The sequence below is a fragment of the Poecilia reticulata genome, chromosome 20 (assembly GCF_904066995.2).
Source record: "Poecilia reticulata chromosome 20, P_reticulata-male-v2, whole genome shotgun sequence".
Taxonomy (NCBI): domain Eukaryota; kingdom Metazoa; phylum Chordata; class Actinopteri; order Cyprinodontiformes; family Poeciliidae; genus Poecilia; species Poecilia reticulata.
The window spans coordinates 21,766,393-21,787,854 of record NC_088849.1 but is presented as its reverse complement, the minus strand read 5'-3'; the positions used below and the strand labels follow the sequence as shown (position 1 = coordinate 21,787,854).

The 21,462-nt window shown below is 37.6% G+C and overlaps 2 protein-coding genes across 2 annotated transcripts; both read right to left on the bottom strand.

Moving 5' to 3' along the window:
• Positions 1–296: 296 nt before the first annotated feature.
• On the bottom strand, positions 297–14,962 carry and1 (actinodin1). The gene is made up of 7 exons (XM_008396479.3): positions 12,116–14,962; positions 11,732–11,817; positions 7,045–7,089; positions 4,711–4,856; positions 2,684–3,085; positions 1,798–2,052; positions 297–1,715 (listed from the first exon to the last, which is right to left on the bottom strand). The coding sequence occupies exons 2-7, from the start codon at positions 11,796–11,798 to the stop codon at positions 735–737; spliced, it is 1,896 nt and encodes a 631-aa protein (XP_008394701.2). The 5' UTR covers positions 11,799–11,817; positions 12,116–14,962; the 3' UTR covers positions 297–734.
• Positions 14,963–15,073: 111 nt separating this feature from the next.
• cops9 (COP9 signalosome subunit 9) lies at positions 15,074–21,440 on the bottom strand. The gene is made up of 3 exons (XM_008396480.3): positions 21,240–21,440; positions 20,428–20,500; positions 15,074–15,236 (listed from the first exon to the last, which is right to left on the bottom strand). Exons 1-3 carry the CDS (start codon positions 21,300–21,302, stop codon positions 15,199–15,201), a joined length of 174 nt encoding a protein of 57 aa, XP_008394702.1. The 5' UTR covers positions 21,303–21,440; the 3' UTR covers positions 15,074–15,198.
• Positions 21,441–21,462: the final 22 nt, after the last annotated feature.

The window sequence follows — 21,462 nt, the reverse complement described above, 5'->3', positions numbered from 1 at the left end:
ATTTTTTTTTTGATCTACACTTTGTTTTTTTGCTAAATGTGTAAATCTGTCAGTTAATGTTGTATTTCTTGTTTTAAATGTTTGTTTTTTTTTACCTCTGCTCCTTCATTTTCCAGTGAAGAACTTTGAATCATGTGAGCAACTGGACAGGGTCTGTAAAAATTAACGTATCCAATTAAAAGCCTATGAATAAGTGATAATTAAGTTAAAGGACCTAATGAAAATATGCTGCTTAATTGGTATCCATGCAGTTGCTGCAAAAAGTTGCTGATTTCCTCTAAATAAAATGCACCAAATGATTCTAGAGTGTTTTTCTTTTATTGGAACATTCAAATTGAAGAACTTTTTTTTTACAAAATTAATTACTGATAGCAACAGATACAACTTTAAAAGGTTTGAAGTATAGATTGAGCAGTAAAATTTAAGATAAGGAAATAGTGCGAGAATGAGGTTGAAGGCAGAAGGTAGAAAGTGAAGGTACTGGATAGGCCTGAAGCACCTAAAGTCATACAAAGCCACTGATTTTCAGCATCGTTACTGAGCGTGCTCCTGCAGCCGGAGGTTATATCTGGACGTCATGTGCATGTTCTTGCTCATTTGCTCTACAGACTTGACCCAAGTCCCATTTCCTGACCAGTCAGAGCTGGTTGCTTGCTGCATAAGGCGTTCGAGGTCTGAGCACTGTGAATGCTTGGGACCGTGTGTTTAATGTCCTTTTGTTTTCACCTGCACCTTTACTTCTTGCGGTAGTCGTCTGCGTAGGCTCTGTGGTCGTCCTGCTCGGGGAAGCGGTCTCCGTAGCTCCGGAGGATGTCCTGCAGGCTGGGCGTGCCCTGCGACTGAGGCTGGTAGGCCATATAAGGCTCTTCCTGGCCGCTCTGGTAGGGCTCAGCCTCGTACTGGTCTTGTCCGTGTTGCTCAGACTCTTCTGTTCTCTGACTGCGGTCCTCCTGAGTGTGGAGTTCAGGTTGGGGTTGCGCTGGTTCGTAGCGACGCAGGCGGCAGTCACGGTCGTACTCCGGGTCGCAGTGAGGGTTGTCTGGCTCCAGGACGCCTCTGCGGTCGCCGTCTGTGTTCTGATGGGGTTGGTAGGGATCAACAGGGTAGGGAGTACGGCGAGGAACTCCGGAGTGAGGTTGGCTAGGTCTCACTGGGAAGCATTCACGGTCATAACCAATGTAGCAGTCGTAGCCCTCTTTGGTTTTACCTGGAGGTCCGAGAGAGTGACCCTCCTCCTGGGGCGGCTCCTCATAACTCGGGTTGGAAAACGGGTACTGCTGCCTGGGTGAGGGAGGACTCTGACGATTCATGGCTTCTCGGACAGCAGAGAAAGGGTCGTTAGGGTTAGACTCAGGAGCAGACATGCGTGGAGCGTATGGGTCATTATCCTGAGCTTGAGACATGAACTGCCGAAGAATGTTGTACGGATCGGTAGACTGAGGAGCGGCTGGGGTCGGATACTGTCGGTACATTGCGTACGGATCTGTAACTCTGTTAGCATTAGCATAAGCATCCCTAAACATGGCATAAGGGTCATTCTGCTCAGCTGGAGGAGGAGCTGCGCGAATAGACGCTGCTTCGTCTCGTTCATCGCCTCTGTACTCCTGTGGGGGGGAAGAGAATCTGGTGGCAGTCAGAGGATTGCAGTTGTCTTCATAAAGAGGGTTGCAAGATCCAGGACCAGTGTGGGCTGAAGGGTTGGGAGCACGAGGTGCCTGTAGGGCCAGATAAGTAAAAAGTTTAAAGTGACAGCAGATAAAATGTCATGAATTGGCAATATATTGACAAAAAACATACAACAAGAGAGGCAGCATGGGAACAGTAAGGGTCCCGGAGAGGATCACAGTTGGAGTACTGATGGTATAGACCAGAAGGTGCCTTTTGAGCTAGTTTAGCTTTGCAGGCTGGGTCTTTCTTGGGGTCACAGCCCAGGTGGCTGTATGATGGTAGGGGTCCGGGAGAGGCACGATACCCATAGGCAGCTCTGAGGTGGTACTGCAGACACTCAACGTCATCTGAAGAGCAGATACGCAGCAGCTCTGCCTTCTGCTCCTGAAAAAACGAAAAACAGAAACAGACACGTCGTCTCAACGCAAGAAAAACCAGCTTTATGCTTTTACTTAATGATACAAGATTACACTGGTTTGTTTTCTTAGAGCCAATTAAGCTAAAACTCAGCCACTTTCAATTACCAAACTTCTACTTTAAAGTGTATCTAAAACCCCTGAGAAAGTAAAACTCTGCCCCAGACAAATTTTGTACAATTCCACCTAAGTGGGTGGAGCTAAGAAACACTGAGGGCTGTGGCCAAATGTGGGGTTGAGTGGAGGGGTAAGCAGGGCTATGGTCAGGAGGAAAAAAGCACATATTTGGTAACTTTCCAGACCCCTCTAGCGACTTTTTATCAAAAAAAATTAAAGAAACTGACAAATCTAATGACTTTAATCTGAGTTGTTAGTTTTTATTGAGTCAAAGCTCTGCAGCTCAGCTCAGTCCTGAGCAAGAAGCAAGTGTTACTGTGAGCCCCTCCCACTTCCTGTCCTGCAGTCAATCTGACTGTCATCCATCCTTCAGTTCGTCAGAGCAGAGGAGACTCTTTCCACTCCCTGTTTACATTGCAAATTAAAAAAAGTTGATTTGGTGGGTTAGTTACTCTGTCCACATGATTGAAAACACATCTTACCTTGGTAAGGAAGGACACTGCAGATGGAGCGAAGTAATAATGGGCCGGCTCCTTTGACTGAGCAGCAGCACGGACATATAAAGGAGCGGGGGCCTTGACTGGTGCTGCGGGGGCAACAGGGACCACCAGGGGCAGATAGGGGCTCTTACCCTGGACTAGAGCCATATACAAGCAGTGAGTATCCTTGGTTGGGTCACATGTTTTTATGGGGGCTGGTTTAGGGGGCTCTGGTTTGGATTTGGGCCGGCCTGTGTAAGACGCCACGCAGTTGGGATCGCCAGAGTCGGCGCAGGACTTGTATATCTCCCCCAAGTGGCGCAGGTAGGCCTTGTAGGAGCGGCGCGCCTCGGCACGGTTCTTGTTCTGGAGATAGGCCAGATAGATCTTGTCCATTTCCTGAACCTGGAGGTGAAGGGGGTTATTAGTGATTAGTTGCCTCTACTAGCTTAAAGTACAGAAAAACAGTTATATAGATGGTGTTTAAATCCATTACAGCATGAAAATATAGCCCTGGTTTTGTTACGAGAGAATTATTTTGGTGTGATTGGTGATTGAGGCAAAAGGTCCTGGGTTCAAATCCTGGCTTTGCGTCCCACAGTCCAAAAACCCGATTCTTATGTTAATTAGTGCCTCTAAGTTGCCCTTTGTTATGAGTGTTAGCATGATTGTTTGGCCACTGCGTAGCATGCCTCTCGGCCACTGACCGCTAGAGATAGTCACCACCAGTTTAAACTCTGAATTGAGTTTCTTCTGTAAAAATATGGCTGAACTACAAAGCTTGAAACAGTCTGGGGTTTTCTGAGTGATTTGCCAATATTCCATTATTGTTCATCAGATGTTCTAATGCTCCAAACTGCAAGTTGAATCTAGTCTCTTCCGGTGTTGTGTAGATATCTTTATACTCTATTTGAGTCATATTTCTTTTACTTTTCTCTATTCTCTCTGATGTTTTCTAAACTATTACATCACAGTTATTTGCTGTGGAACTGTCAATGTCATGGACTTCAGATTAACCAATTTTGCAAATTCACAATTTTAATTTCTCGCAGCACTTTTGTAGTACAAGCTCAAGGATACCAAAGCTACAGGTGGATAACTCAAAACATTTGGTTTTGTGTGTATTAACCCAAACAGTTCAGTACACCGTCCATCAGAACTTCTTCACTGTGCCTCAATAAATGTTATTTTTCTTGTAAATGTTCCCACATCTTTGGGGAAAGTCCTTTTTATTTGCATGATACAATTCAACCTTCGGCAATATCAGGAAGGATTTACCAAGAGATTTCGTCTGACTGCAGATCAATATGGAAAAGACAGTAAGATGTAAATAACACTAAAAGTAACTTTATTCCAGATATGAATTTATTGTCTGTTGTTTTTGCTTGCAGTAGCATTGTGCCATCTTGTTAGCGCTGTGAGCTGGCTGTTAGCTCCTTGATGACAAAAGTGTACTGTTTTGAATGGTATTGTTACATAAATAATTTGGCTTAACATTAATGTCATAGGGAACACATGATCCAAATTTATTCAGTGATGTTCATGGCACTAGCATTAGCTAACTCGCTAACCCCGCTAAGGCCTTACATTAGTTAACATTTTCTGGCTCAAACATGTCAGTCTTTCGTTGAAGACATTGCTAAATAATGGCATCTATTGCTATCTCCAAAAAATGGCTTCCACTCTATAGAGCTTAGGAACGTTCTTGAAGGGGGGCGGGGCCTGAAGTGCCTCATTTGCATTTAAAGAGACAGTACCAAAACGAGTTGCTCTCAGCCTGTGGAGCTACAATAACAAGAAATTCACACCAAAGCATCGCAGTTCCACTTTATTTAGACAACTTAATATGAAAAAAAGGATTTAAAAGACATGTCCACTTTAAAATGACTATTGAAAACGGAAACACACTTGGAAATTTTAGGTGTTTTGCAACTGTAATCCTTTAAAACCTTTGTGAACCTGGTGCCCATAGCCGGCAGGTGTGTAATGCAGACAGCTTCATTTGTGTGTGTGTATTAGAGCTGACTCACTGCCTCCTGGTTGCCGTTGTCTGTGAAGTACTTGTACCAGGCCCAGAAGTCGGAGTGCTGTTTGTACCAGCTGATGTTCCTGCGGTTACGGATCAGCCTCCTGTGGGAAGCTGCAGCTTCTGCCTTTTCCTGGATGCTTTCCCCCACTGAGGCCAAGACACAGACAGGAAGTCATGGCTTGGGAACCATCAATATTACTGTTATTGCTGGGATTTTATGCATGTTGTGAAGAAGAGCAAGATAAATAAAAGGAACAAACTCACTCTGATACACCTAAATAAAATCAAGTGAAACCAATTCCCTTTAGGAGCCACCTAATGAGTCCAGCTGTGTGTAATTACATCTCAGTATAATCATGCCGAGACGAAGAATGTCTTCTGAACATAGGAGACTAAAAGCCCTCAACCAGATTCTGGTTTTTATAAAAACCTAAACCTTTACCACATTGTTTAAAAAATTATCGCACACACAAGACTGTTTTCAGCAAAGTTTTCTTCCACATGAAAACACAAAAAAACTCCTGATCGTTGTCTTAAACATGTCAAACCCATAGGGGGCAGTGCAAACCTATGTCAGCCAATCAGATTGCTTCAAAACAACCACAACTTCATGCTGGGAATTAAACATGGTCGCCATGTTTATGTCACTGTCCACATAGACATAAAATAAGAGTAGACCCCGCATTGGTTGCTCTGGCGCAGGAAATACGGCGGCCATCTTGGAGCGGTATATCCTCCTACTTTGCTCAATCAAAACAGCAGAAGATGCCTCAGCACTGAGGGATATTGTTGTTCGGATCCATGGATTATTGATGTGAGGGCTTCACAGACAACATTTCACAAGTAGATGGACATATTATTGTGTATATGTTGTGATTGGAATATTACTTTACTGTATTTATGTCCACTGACGAGATACCAGCTAATATTAGCTACAGTGCTTGGTGTAATACAGGGTTCAGCCCCGCTATAAAGGCTAACTGAGATTCTGTAAATCTAAAAAAATTAATTATTCTCTAACATTGACTTAGATTATCTGACACAAGAGCCTATATTAGAAATGAAACAATGTAACATACATTATAAAACGTATAATACGTGTTACAACATTCACCAGCAAAGTTTACACAGGTGTTAAAAACTATTATTTATACTATTATTATTCTTTCACTCTGTCAAAAGTAAGATACATCCCAAATCTTCCGTTTTTGTTTTGAAAGTTTCATAAAGACACAACGTGAGGAAGAAGAGAGAGATATCTATAAAGAGAGACGGATTCACTGCAGCACGGATGAATCTCGGATCGGATTTTGGACTCAATCTCAGCTGCTGAATCACTGAAGCTAGAACTTGTCGACTGGAAAACATAGATATATCTATATGTATCTATATACATATAGATATAGAAACATGTATCCAATATATATTATTCAGTATTAATCATTATTCATTTGTGCCATTATTAATCATTATTTATTTGTGTTTGTATAGTTATATAAATATGTATTAATATTACTAAATAATTTATTGAATAAATTATGAACGGCTGTGTGCTTTGTAATATGCTCATCATACATCGATATCAGAATATTCCATTCCTATTCTATTGTTATGGCCACTAAGCATATTTAAATATGCTGAACTATGTATTAAAAACATACTTAAATAATACAATTGTTCATAAATGTAGCTTTGATAGATGTTTAAATATGGTTTCCAGTAACAAAAAAGTGTGTTATGATCGATTAAAAGCGCCGATACGTCATTGTGCTGCTAAACACATAACGCTGAGTGGAGTGGTGGACCGCTCCAAGATGGCCGCCCTAAATCTCGTCAGCGACAATAGGCGAGAGCGGTCCATGAGGCGTCTACTCTTATATTATGTCTATGACTGCCCACATTGATTACAGAAAATGACCTGACATCCAGTACAAGTAGCAGTGTTGTAGAAGTAAGAAATACTGCCACCTGCAGGTGGGAGTTAGCATCACTTAAACAAAAAGTTTTTGACTATTTTTGCAGAAATTTTATCACAAAAAATTGCAGTAATCTGTTGATTTTGCATGAATTTGCAAATTTTCAAAAACAGTATGGATGCACTGATGTAACTGAGGAGAATACAGATAAAAATTACTTTGATTTGATTGGTAAAACAACCTAGAAGGTTCCCTTTAGGCGTCCCTCTGGAGTCTATTAGTACTTTTTCATCAATAAGGAATTTTTGCCTAAAAACGAGCTCTTATGTTGCTGAAAAGTTACTTGTAAGTTAATTTTGTCTTATTTCAAGTGTTTGCACTAAGAATTAACAATGAAAGATAAAAACTGACATATTTACCATCTCCTTGGGACTTTTGCAGAATCGGCCCTGCAGACAAGAACGCTGCAAACAGAAAAGCAAAAGTAGATGTCATGTCACATCTAGAAATTAGTTTGGGAAACTTTCCAGGATTTTTAATTTGCCTTTAATGCATCGATAATATGGCATTAAACCTCAAACACTTAGAGGCTGGTATCATTCATGAAGTAGGCCAAAGGTAATTGGCTCAGCCCGGAGCGCTGATTCGGCAGCTCTTTGTAGATTTTATGGGGACGCCTGTAGCATCAAGCCTCCCGCTGCGCGTCCAAAACGCTGCGTGTGCACCCACCCATATTTGTTTGTGCGCACATGTGCATCGCACAGTCTGACCCCCAAACAGCGAAGGGGAACAGCAGAATCAGCTCCTGGTTCCTTTCATCTCTCCGGGGGAAAGGTGTTAATCCCTTACAGAGGGGAGGAGGAAGAGGAAGGGAAAAGAGCTTAAAAAGGTCCGCAGATTCAGGATGACATGGCAGAGGTCCAAAGGAAACATCAATATGTGTTTGGAGTTGAGAAGGTTTGATGGAGGAGGCCAGAAGGTGCAGATAAAAGCCACAACGCTAACAAACTGTTATAAAACTGATGAGTTTTCCTGTGAAAATGACAGATTTTAAGTAATTACCTCTACCAAAAAGAAATCAGAAATTTAATTTACAGCTGAATTACATTAATAATCTGTTAAGTAGAGGTGCACTGGTTTATCGGCGCTGATTTCCTTAATTCTGGGAGATCGGTGATTGACTGATGTTTACATGTGAAGCGGATCTTATCTACCTCAGTAAGCGTCTAAAGATCGACCTCTGAACCGCCAGGTCACGTCTGGACATTTACAGCAAACAACTGTCTGAACTCAGCAACATTTCAGCCAAAAAAGATTTAAATCGGCTTCTTAAGGATCGGTAATAACTGCAACCGGTGCAGCCCTTCTGTTAAATCCACTAAAATTAAATGTTAATTTTGCATAACAGTGTTTTATATAACAATATAATGAGCACCATAACATCTTAAAGTGATTTATATATATATATATATTTTTTTTAACTGAAAAGTTTTTACAGTATCTGAATGTCATATTAAGAGATTGTTTTGACTATTACAATAATTTTCTATGTTTTTAACCACCATTTGATTACACTCACATACAGTTGCTGTAAAAACACTGTCATGTTTACTGGTTTATTGTGCTTTACGTCTCTTAAGACATAAAGCACCTTGTTAATGAAATGTGCCTTACAAATAAACTTATTGTTTAGAAAAGTTTCTGTGATTTAAACAAATCGTTTACAGTATTTTTCTGCTGTGATTTGACGTACAGGAGCATCTATTTTTTACAGTGTAAATGAAAGGGAAGGATAAGTGAAGGTGACTTTGGGTGATGAAGAGGAAGAGGAAGGGGGTGGGAGCGCTAAGAAGCCTCTGTGTATCCGCTGGATTGTTCTTTACAAGCTTGTAAAAAGAAAGAAAAAAGCGAGTCGCACATCTGGAAGCAGTCGGGCTTTAATGCTGACAGGTCCTGATTTTTTAACAGGAGCGATGAAAAGAACCGGTTAAACCGTCTGAAAGTATTTCAAAAAGAAAAGAGGGAGAAAAGGCCGTCAGGTCGGGAGCAAACTGGAAACAGGTGGCGGAGGAGATGAGATGTTTATTTATGAGCGTCAGAGGAGATGAACGAGCCGCGGCGACGACATGGAGGTCAAAGGTCTCCACCAACAGAACCTTCAGAGGAGCAGCTACAACTTATCATAAGTGTCATTTATGTAGAAGAAGCAGATTTATGTAAACTAAAACACTAAAAACAAGGCCACAGGTGAAATTATGTAGTAAAAACTGAGTAATAAAGAAAAGGATAGAAAGAAAAAGAAAAAAAAGAAAGAGAAAAGAAAAGAAAAGAAAAGAAAAGAAAAGAAAAGAAAAGAAAAGAAAAGAAAAGAAAAGAAAAGAAAAGAAAAGAAAAGAAAAGAAAAGAAAAAACTCCTAAATTATTGTGGGGAAAAACAACAACAAATAAAAACTTTTCATGACGTAAATCTGGAATAAAACTATGAATACAGTATTTTTAATATTCATTTGTTACAAAACCATAAGTGCCTCATCTATTTTGTTATTATTATTTAGTAATAGTAATTGTATAATAATAGTTTTTAATCATATTTATGTACAAATAAATATTTAAATATAATTGACTTATTTGTATTTATTATTTAAATGAATAACTATTTAAACAAATATGTGTTACTTTATTTACAAATAAATATATTTGTATATATTTAGTATTTATTTGCAAATAAATACTAAAAAGTTTAAATACTAATTAAACTGCATTTTAAAAATCATATTTAATTTTATTTAAAAAAATCTCCTTTTACCAAAATCACAGGTGGAATTATTTTTGGTACCTGGAAAAATTTAAATGAAATACATTGAACTTCACCGTACTGTTTTTCTACCAGAGCAGAAAAAATATCAAATGAATTAAACAATGAAATAAATAAATGAATTATATTTAAATAAATAAGAATTTCTCATAAAAACTTCAAAACACGCATAAAAAAACTAGATTTATTTTAACAAAATCTGCAACTCCAGAATTATTGTCACGACTCCTCACACAGTAATAAAATAAAGCAACAGAAGAATAATTATAATTTATATTTTACTTTTTTGTTTTAAAACTGCTTAGAAACGTTCAGCTAGTTATCCATGACACTCTCCAAAATGGGAAAGATAAGAAAACATTCCATTTAGGTGTTACAGAAGTTTGTTCATGTTCATAAACAGGGAATATCGACATTCAAAGCAGTAAATATGAAAGTTAAACCCACTGGAACCGTGAGAACAAAACAAGCTCAGTTCATCTTAGACGATAAAATATCCAGAGCTCATTAAGCTACAAAAAGCTTCGCTGCTTTGATGTAAAACCTCTAAATTATCACAAATTAAAGACAGAAGAGGCTAAAATGAACCAATAAACTTTCTGCTCCACCAAAACGCTTCAACGAGCCTCATTTACCCCCGAGGGGTTTTAACCTGCTGACGTGACAATTCATCAGAGTCAAAACCAAAAGACGCTTTTTGTCCCTGATCCATAATTAATACAGACCTGATCATTCACCTGTTCCATCACTCCGACAGGTGAGATCTAATTTACACACGGCGCTCCCTCTCAATCTGCTGATGTTGCAATTTACAGGCATTTTCACTTGAATACTCTGATGGAAGATGATGAATAAAGTGGATTTTTACTCTCCTGCGATGCAGAAACACCCTGGACTATTCAGCAGTTTGTTTTAATGAGAAATGCTCCAACTTTTTAAAACAAATAAATCACAAACTCTCTGCTTTTGTATATTAAAGTGAACCTTTGAGATTTGATCAGATTGCCTGACAAAATAACTTAAAACAAACGTTTGTCGTCTTTGAGGCTTTCTGCGCTGCTAGCTGACATCGTAGGAACCTGGTGATGAATTTATAATAATAACAGATTTGATTTATAATCATTCATTCATTTAAAGCTGACATTTAGATGGTGAAATACAACTTCCCTAAACTTTTAATGCCAGAAATCATTGGAGATATTTGCTTCAGAGACGGGTAGAAACTAGTTACATTAACTTTAAAAATATTTACTTTAGGGATTATCTTCACTTTTACTTTAGTAAAATTTCTGGATACTCTACTCACTGTGAGTAACTTTTCTATTAACCACGTAATTGTTCAATTTGACATTTTAAAATGAGTTAGATTATCGGAAATACAGCGATTAAAAAATTGTGCTAGGATGAGATTGTGTTTTGGCTGCAAAACTGCAATGGATGAGTCACATCACCAACAACGGGAAGATACCACTGGCGGAAACAACGAACAAGAAGACAACAGGAAGTAGTAGGAGGATGATGCCGGAGCATGTTTCTAATGACTTATTGAGTTTGTTTTTTTGTTTTGTTTTTTTATTTTCATTTTTGCGCTCATTGGTAATAGAAATGCAGCTACAGACACAAACCAAATGTTTCGTTAAAGTTTTATCAGTTCTATAGTGGAAGAAATTTAACTGGAAAAAAATATTTTGCCTGGTTTTGTTACTTGTATGAATTAATTTCAGTTTGGTTTTTAAACTTTCACGTAGCTTTCTACTTTTATCCATCTGATTATGTAAATATTAATTGATGGTTTTTTACTTTTTTACTTGTACTTTTTTTGTATGGTTAATTTTTTTTTTACTTTTACTTGAGTAATTTTATTATAAAGTATTTCTGCTCTTACTTTAGAAAAAAAATTCTGGATTTTCTACCCACTGAATGAAAAACAAACATGTTTTCACCAAACAGACACACACCTGCAGTTTGTGTTAAAGTTTCATAAGTTTTTTTTTCTTGAAAGAAACTGATCTGGGGAAAAAAAATACATTTTGCCTGATTTTATTTTAATTTAACTTTAAAATAGAAACATTTCCAAATACCTTTCTATTCTGGTCCACCTGATGATGTAATATTTAAATATTAATTAATATTTTGGAGATTTACTCAGTTCTGTTGAAGACTTTTTACCAGATACTTTTTTGCTTCCACTTTAGGGTAAAAGTATATTAAAGTAGTGCTGCTCTGGATGTTTCTGCAGCTGCAGTTACTCATTAAAGCTGAATATTGCAGCACAGTGATGCTGTACTCACCAGGCAGCAGCATCACAACAAGAAGGGAAGTGATCCAAACAGCGAAGCAGCTCCTCCGTTCAGCCATAGCTGGACTTCTTCCACTCCTACAAGAACCACAAAAATGAAGGCTTGTTTTTTTAATTCACTTTGATTTTTTAAGCAAATTCAACCTAGTTGCAATAATTAGGTTGTTAAATGAAACATTTCTCGTCTCTTGCTGGTTCCTGTCTGGACTTGCATGTCACTTCATGAAGTTTCACCAACTTTCGGCCTTTAATACCAAGGCTTTGTCATCGTAACATCAACACCAGGTGTTTTTCCACAGAAACAACCTTTCATCTGCGTTTGAAACCTTGGAAATTACCCAAAACTCCTGAGGAAAACACAGGCTTGGCCTCTTACCTGGTGGTTATTCTGACTCTGCTGCGTCCGTCTGGAGTGGGAAGAAGCCGAAGAGACTCCGGACGTCTGAGTGGTTTGTTTTCAACGGGTGCGCTCCTTACAGACTGCCCAGAATGAACGAAATGGGAAGGTTTTTAACTGGGAACCTCGTCTCAGACACACATGGACCACCTGAGGGGGTCGACAGGAGCCGCAGCAAGATTGGCCCGAGGTTTGGGGCCAATGAGGCGTCTAGCAGGAGCTCTAATTAAAGGCAGGAGAGAAGAGAGCGGGAGGAAAATACATGGAGACGTGGAATAATACACTGAAAAAGATGTTGCTTTTGTTTAATGTACGGCTGCAACTAATGATTAATTTAGCAATCGATTATTCTGACAATTGATTGCTAGAATAATCGATTATTCTTACCATTAATCGTCACATTGTGCAAAGTTTTCATTTAACTACAGAAGTCTTTTTTTTATTTGGAAAACTTTTGCAACTAAATGAAGTTGTAAAGTGCTGATACCAAACAGACAGAATGGTGAATGTTTACAGGTTGAGGTCGTTATTTGTCAATATTCTCAAAAATCAGTTGAACTGCAACAGGTTAGTGGAAAATGACAAAATACTAAAAATGTTTCTGCCCGTGAACTAGAACGACATTATACATAGAAAAATATCAGTACATTTCTGCCAAAAAACTCATTTGCAAGAAAAAAACCCTCAAATTTTGACTTTCATCTCAGAAATTGAGAAAAAAAAATCAGAAATTTCTGATTTTTTGTATGTACAAGAGAAAAAAAACTTAGAAATTTTGAGATTGAGCTTCAAAATTTTCTAGAAAAAGCGAGTACATTTCTGAGCTTCAAACGTCAAACATTTTTGAGAATAAAAACTTTGAAACTTTTGGGTTTGAAATTCAAAAATTTTCAACTTTTCGAAATATTGTGTCAAAGATTTCTTCCTTTTGAACCTCAGAAATTTCCAGATATTTTCTAGAAAATTTTCAAGTTACTTCTAGCAAATTTGCAACTTTTCAAACTCAGAAATGCCCAAAGTTTCTCATGAAAATTTCTGAATTTTTGCTAGCAAAGTTTAGATTTTTCAAAGTCAGAAATGTCCAAATTGTTTCTGGAAAATTTCTGAGATTTTTTTTTTTGGCAGAAATTTATTTTAGTTTATTTTATTTTTTACCTAAAACAGGCCCAGTACGCCCTCACTGCTGATAGACAAAGACTCCTTTCTGAAAAATGTTCTCAAAAGTCAGTTAAACTGCAACCGTTGCAGCTTAGTGGAGATTCATAAATGACAAAATATTACGAAATGTTTGTCAACAATCTCAAAGCCTTTTTAAAAAACACAAGTGGCTTTGTGATGACCAACGATCCAAAACAAGGAAAGAAGAGATTAACAAGAGGGCAGAGGTACGGAAAAACAAAAAGAAAGTAATGAAGGGTGGTTAGGAGCCACATAAGCAGTTTTTAGGGACCTCACGGCGCCGAACCACAGAGGACGTGCAGAAACAGGCACAGCTGGTCCACATATGAGGACGCTGATAATCTACAGTTTCCTCCACAGTTAAAGTCTGTTCAGACTTGCAGCCTCGTAAGAAACACAGGTACACACACACACACACACACACACACACACACATGCAACCAGAACAGACGCATGATGCAACATCACCATATCTAATAGACGGGAGGCGATAATCCAGTTTTGATGAGTTTTAGAGCAGCTCCAGATATTACTGTATGATTTTTTTTGAGAGATTTTTAACTCAGAGATGAATATTACGTCCATGCAGAATTTGATTTTATCCCAAATAAATCATGTTTTAAGCATTATGTTATAGTAGTTTGGAGAATGATGCATTTTTCTCACTATTTCTTTGGATGTTTTCAGGGGTTTCATGCAAATATCCAAAAAAGACACTCTTTTCTAAAAAAACAACTTTTTCTGTGTAACTGTCTAATGAATGAGTTAAAAAGCTACAAAAATCAGTATTATTAGTTCAATGACGACATGGTTTATTATTTGACTTCATGTTTGCTGAAAAAAAAAGGTTTTACTTAGTACAAAAACAAACATTAAGTGGAAAATATCACACAAAATTCACATTTTGCCTGTTTTGTACTTCCATTTGGGTTTCTACTGCTTCTGAAAACAGAATAAGTGCTTAAAAAACACAAACACCCAGAAATTTTGTAATTAATTTACATTTTTTGGTTTCAAAAGCTTCAGGAAGGTCACAGATCAGCAGGCACTGCCCCTCACCTAGTAACCCCAGCCCGTTACCTAGCAACCTACTCATCACCTAGCAACCCAAGTAGAGCCTCAAGCACGTTTGTTCAACTATTTTTACTGCTGTATGACATTACTCAATTAGAACTAATTTTAATTTAATAAATCATTAATCTACCACTTATGAGATAATTTACTACTTTCGGAGTATATTAATTGCTAGTTTTTTTAAATGTAGCTAGTCTTCAAAAGTTTTGTTTTTCTTTCTTAAGCAGTTTACCTCATGTATAAAGGATCCTGTAGTAACTGCCTGTTTCAACTTTTTTGGGGGAAATTAAACAAATAGAAACCAGCTTTATTTCTCCGTTTCACCCTTTAGATTTTCAGGAGCAGCTTATCTTTTTGTCCACATCGACTTACACATAAGAAAGTCCCTGAAAATTTGATTCATTCAGACAGAAAACTTCTAATTACATCTGAAAGAAAACAGAAATCTATACGTTTTAGGATTTCCTTATACTTTCCCTTCTCATTACGCCTTCAGAGTGTTTACAGGCCATGTTAACACAGATCCTTGTGTGTAATTGTGTTTGGTAACAGATGGTCCTCATAGCCCACAAACCTGCAATTGGAGCAGATTGAATCACGACAGAACGAAAACCATACTCATAATTTCCTCCAAAGCTGGAATGTAAGAGACTGTGAGTATTCACAAACACCTGGTTCACTCAGTTTTCAGTGGAAACACAAAGACTTTATTTATTTTAATAGCATACTTAATCACCAATGTGAGAGTCTGTACAAATAAAAAGAGAAATTAAAGGCAGTTTTGTTCATCTGTGTTGTGTACGCTGTGATCACTGCAGGTCATCGTCGTCGAACAGATCCTCAAAGTCTGAAAACAGGAGGAAGAAGGAAAAGAGGAAGAGGAGAGAACGGCCAGGTTAGGATGAGTCCAGCTGTTTTCCACCAGACCCCTACCATTCAGCTAATTATTCTGAAAATAATAAATGTGGGGGTTTTTTTTCTTCTCCCACTCAAGCTGAGACGTTCACTTTAAATGAGCTAAAACTTCCCCCTCAATAAGTGAACGAATACAGACTGGCATTGATCCAAAATGTTTTTGTCTCAACTTTGTTTGCACTTAAAAAAAGACATAATCAAAACAGCTTCTGAATCCACCCACACACTTTTCATATGGTTATATAACCTCAAACAGAAACGGAGATGTTTTCCTTTGCAAGGAAAAGATTAGTAACCCTTATGATTGAGACAAAGCCTTGAATACAGGCTATCGGCTGTTTTTATTTTTACAGGATTGAATTATAAATTAATGAAGTGTTTAAACTCAATCTTCTGTTGGTGATGTTGTCCAGTTTATATGGAAAAATCTTCTGTCTGGTTTGTCAGGTTGATTCAGTAACAAAGTTAATGTCATTTATATTTTTATATTTTTGATATTAGATCCAAACCAACCAAAAAATAAATGAGGTGGATTTGTAAATTCACCTGTTCCTGGATTTTTCCGTGGAATGTAGCTCCAAATTATTTGTGAAAATTCACTTTTTTTGTTTGTACAGCAAATCTAAAATATTCATTTTGTAATACTATTTTTCAATTTTTGGATAATGACATCTACATTTCTCATGATGAACCACATAGAGACACAACTTAAGTCAGAAAAAAAAACAGATTCTGGCCATAGTGCCAATAAACACTCACTTATAATTATTTAACATATTTCTAATAAAATGGAAATAAATGTTTTTTGTCATTTATGTTTTATTGACTAATAATTTCATACATCATAATTAGACATGAATGAACAAACTGCAACATTAATACAAAAGAAAATAAAACTATATAATAAATTAAAAGTAAAATTAGATAATTACACAAAATCAAGTCTGACATTTTGGACAGTTTTCAAAACCATCCATCCATCCAAGTTGATAACTCCTTTTACATTTGTAACAGGGTTTTATTTTAACAATTTTATAGAAGTTTGTGAAAATTTGTTTATTTATTCACTGACTGTATTTTGTTTAGTCAATAGGTTGTTTCTCCAGACATTTGTTGGTGTTTTAAGTTCTGCTACGCTGCTGTTGGCAGTTGGTGGTTACCATAGCAACAAGTAACCGACAGCTCTCTCATTACTCTCTTTTTCTGTTGCCGTCGGTAACTGCAGTACATATTAGGGTCAGCTCTGTTTTTTCTTCACAAGTACTATATTTTTGACATATTGTAAACAAATTTAATCATATACAATGTTTCAGGAGTAATTTTGTCATATTTTCTTTATGTTTTTAACTGTTATTATTATTAATGTGAATTTTAGCTACATTTAATTTTACAAATGCTAACTGCTCTGTAGTTTGTTTAGGGTTACTTATTGTATTTTATTTAATGCATAGGACTGATGTTAACCACCAACTTGATTTTCTCTTTTGTTAGAATAAATACAGTGAACCTGAGTGAGTCTGTTGAGAAGTCGGCCATATTGGACCTGAGGCAAACATAGAAGAGTTACACATTGTGATTTTCTGATATATCTGATATATATATTGTTATATATAACAAACTAATTAGTTAAACGAAAATGACTTAAAATTTAAACCTTCCAGGGGTATGAATAATTTTGAGCTTACCTGTAGTTTTTGCAGGTTTAAAACTGGGTTAGAACCCATAATTTGTCTTTTCTACATGCAGCTTCATTGACCGTTTTATGGTGCTCAGCTGACCTTCTACAGAGACCTGGTGGTAAATGTCAAATCATCTCCCAACCAGACAACGATTTGAAGTATCACCACTACGCTGCACATGGCAGGCGGCCCAGATGCTACAACCAAATGTTATTAACTCACTCTGCTGCAGCCTGATCAGCAATCTATGTAACAATGACCCACTGTGCCTTCAGCTCATCAGAGGGAGAGAAACGCACTCTGCAGCTCCATTTATTCTGTATATTAATGTCACATTCAGCAGATCCAACCAGCAGGACGTAAAGCAGGGGTGTCCAAAATACCAAGGGCCAAAATCACCGAGTTGAAATTTCCTCAATTAGGAAACACAAAAATAATGTAAATTATTTCTCTATTGCCAGGACAATAAAAAGAAAACATAATATTTGACCTTTACAGTCATTTGACTTCTTGGGAATATTATTTTCCATTTTCTAAATCTATAAATTGTTTTAAGTTTATTCCCAGCAACGAAAATAAGAATTTTCTTCTACAAACTTTGATGCATTTAGCCAAATATAATAAAGTCTGCTTTTGAGCAAAACCTCACTAAATGTTTCTGGCATGACTTATGAGATAAGTCATGCCAGAAGGATAATAAAAACAGGCTAAAGAAATAAAAAAAATATTTGTGTTGTACTTAATGTTTTCCATTTAAGATGATAAAAACTTGCCACGGAAAATCTCATCCTAGAGAAATTACAAAAAGTGTCACAGGGTCAAACTTCTTGAATGCGGTCAAAGGGCCGCACAAAATCAATCCAAGAGCCACAAATGGCCCCCGGCCCCACACTTTGGACCCCTCTGACTTAATTAATACCTTTTCTGAGATGAATTTGCACCTCAGTGCTGCTTTTAATGAATCCGATCACAGGACGCAGATGTTCATCAAAGGTGTCAGAGAGTTCATTAGAGACATTTATAAAATGATTTTCATTTACAACTCCAAGCTTTTTGAAGTTTTCTAGACTTTTTCAAGGAGTTTTGATTACCCAGTGGACATTTAAGCGCAAAACATTGATCTTGTCTGGTTTTAGTGATCTAAATTTTGTTTGATCCAATACCTCTAAATAAAAAGTAGAGCAACTGTGTGTAATTTAGATGTTCTGAGAGGTTTGGAAGACAAAGTTAGAGAACAAACAGCATCATGAAGTCCAAGGATGAGTCATGGAAGAGGTTCTGGAGGAGTTTAAATCTGTTTAGTCCACTTTAATTGTCTAGAACAGTGGTCCCAAAACTACGGCCCGCGGGCCGGATTCGGCCCGCCGCCACATTTGGTCAGAATGGTCAGCATTCAGATTTTTTTTCATATATTGTATTTTCCGGTTTATATGTGGATTTTTCTTCAACCACCAGGGGGCTCTTTAGCAGGAAGAGTGTCCTGTAAACTGTGGGTGTTTTGTTTTGCATGGCGCATTGCTGCCATCTGTTGGACTTTTAGGGAACTGCTTGATTTTTATGTTATTTAATCAGTACGGTTGTTTGCTAGCGGTAGAGCAGATGAAACACACGTGTTTGTTATGAATGCCGCATTCCAGGTTTCCCTCAATGAAATATATACTAGTCAGTCGCAGTGACCGTTTCACTAACGGTTTTTGCCCATGTGCTTTCTGGGTAAAAATCCATCGAGAACCCCCCCCTTCCCCCACTGAACAGTTTCAACCTTCAACCCCCCGCCCCGTCAACAATTTCCGGCAGCGCAGGTGATAAACGTGTAACACATTTTCTGTTACAAACTGACTCCGGCCCCCCACCAGAGAAGGGAAAAGTTATGTGGCCCTCACAGGAAAAAGTTTGGGGACCACTGGTCTAGAAAGTCCGCTTCATTTCTGGACTTTCTAGAAAAGTCCTTCATTTGTGGACTTTCAGAACACCTAATTGAACTCTGAAACCATCGAACCAAAGAAGTGAATCTGGTCCATCTAAAAACCTGTCTTGGTTCAATTAAAACAAACTCTGGTGCCGTTTGTATGTGAACGCCAAGTCGACCGGAGACTACTCCCGACTACAGCACAGGGCATTCTAGGTAAATACAACCAAAACAAACACGCTAGTTTAGCATTAGCAGGAGAAATGACTTGTGGTCTTTTACCAAAGACAAAAGAGAACTTCTACATTCTACAGTCGCTGCTCCATTTTTATTTACATTTTACGAAGAAGAAAATTGCGTTCAGTGTCTTCTTCTGAGATTTTTATGTTGTTTCCTTTGTTTGTTCTTATTTCAGCACCCCCACAGGCGTGGAGGGGAACAGGTTTTCCAGAGAGTTTGGTAAAAACGAACCTCTCCAGCTGAAAATGTAACAAATGTTGCAATTTTGGTTCCCAATCAAATCAGAACCACTGGACTATCAGGTGAGAAAACATCCAGGATTAGGTCATAAAACAAACTTTGAACACCTCACAGCTCTGTGAGATGTTTTAGGTCGAGATGTCGCGTTAAAAGTTTGAGGTTGTAACTTTACAAATGTGGGAGTGTTCAAAGGCTGCAGATATGGAATAAGCAAACTAATACTAGCTAAATCTACTTTTTCAGACTTTCTAGGAAACCCAGCTATAAGATGAAGGGTTTTGAACTTGTGCTCATTGATAAAGCAGGTGAGGCTTTTATTGAAACACCCTCCATAGAGAGAGTTTCTAAGTGTGCAGGCATTTAAAGCGGCTGACTGACTGAGGCGAGGCGTCCCACTGAGTTTTAGTCTGAAATCACCTATAAACTCACTTTACCATGCAACAGCATCGTCTTTTTAACAATCAGCTCTTTTTCTTTCTAGGTCATGTGCTGCTGAGCCAGAATTGTTCATCTGGGAGCCAGCGCTGCAGGACAGAAAACAGATTAGCTGGGTGTTTTTCTGTGCTCCACCCGCACGTTAGCTGCTGTTCAGAGCGGGAAGCAACAGGACTTTTTCTAAGGTTAATGTGAAACAACAATGTGGTTCAGGGAACAAACTAGATTACAAGTTTCACATTTCCTTGGAGCTTAGCATGCTGGTTTCTACCTTGGAGGGGGAAATTTTCTTAAAATATCATGGGAAAGTTTTAGTTAACCTCTTTTTCAGTCAAATGAAGCTGCTAATTTAATTTTAAATTGCCTAAGAATCACTTATGTGTAACATTTCTATTCATTATTGTTAAAATTGTACTACGAAGGCACATCAACAGAGGCAAATCAAATTATTTGCTTGATAAAAGAGCAAATATTACCTACACATCTCTACAGAACAAAAGAAATAGTCTCAGGTTTTCTTTAAACCATCTCTGATGTTTGGAAACATTTTAGGAAGAAGAACTGAAGTTCAGGTCTGAACAAGCTGAGTGGATAGTGAATAATCAAGCTCAGTGTCTTACCATTAAAGAAATCTGAATGAACGGCTTTCTCGTTGGCTGCTAGGTCCATCAGCAGGCCGCTGCTGCCCCCTGCCTGTTGACACACAGCATTGCATTACTGTACATGAGCGGAAAACTGAGCAAATCACATTTTTATTTGCAGGAAAAGCTGATGATTAATAGAGAATGAAACCAACTATTATATACAGTATTTCAGTAAACTTTTTTAGGTACGAATATTATATATATTTATGTTTATTCTGACAAAATAAAATAGAAACATGTGGTTATAAAACACTTCGTTTGATTTAAGGGCTAGAGAATGTTGTACAACATCTCGACAGATCAGAATACAATTTAAACGTTGAGTTCAATAACTGAAATATAAAAAGGTAAAACTAATTTCAAATGTATTTATTTTTTAACAGTTTTGATACCGTTTCGCTGAAAGAACAGATTAAAATAAGTCATAAAACCTTAATAGAAATAATAAATTAGGCTTATTTATTTGTTGAGAATTTTTGTAAAAAGAAAACATACAAACTCAATTCCTTGTAAAAATGTTGAATAGAACCAGAAAATAAAGCAAATCAGTTTACATTACTTTTTGGATCTGCTTAAATAGCAGCAGTCTGGTTTGTTTATGGTAAACGTGAATGTAGACTTCTTTATTAGGTTGTAGCTGAAAATATTTTTAGTATTTAGAAAGACCGTATGCTTTAAAATTTGTCTCACTGTTAACGCAAACACGACAGAAAATAATAAAATGACAGTTTAATTATTGTTAGCATTAGCACTCATATTAGCATTAGCTGTTTAGACTTTAAACCGACCTCGTCCAGGTCCACGTAAGGTCCGGCTCCTTCTGGAAACATCTCGTCCACTGCAGGCTTCATCTTCTTCTCTTTTACTGTTTGTTTGTTTGTTTGTTTTAACGCTAAAATCGTTTAAAACCGCTCAGTTTGTTAATAGCAAAACTGGCTAACTTCCGGCAAGCACAAAACAAGTGTGTGACTCTTATTTGAGTCCGCCTTAAACGCTTGCCCGTCACATTCA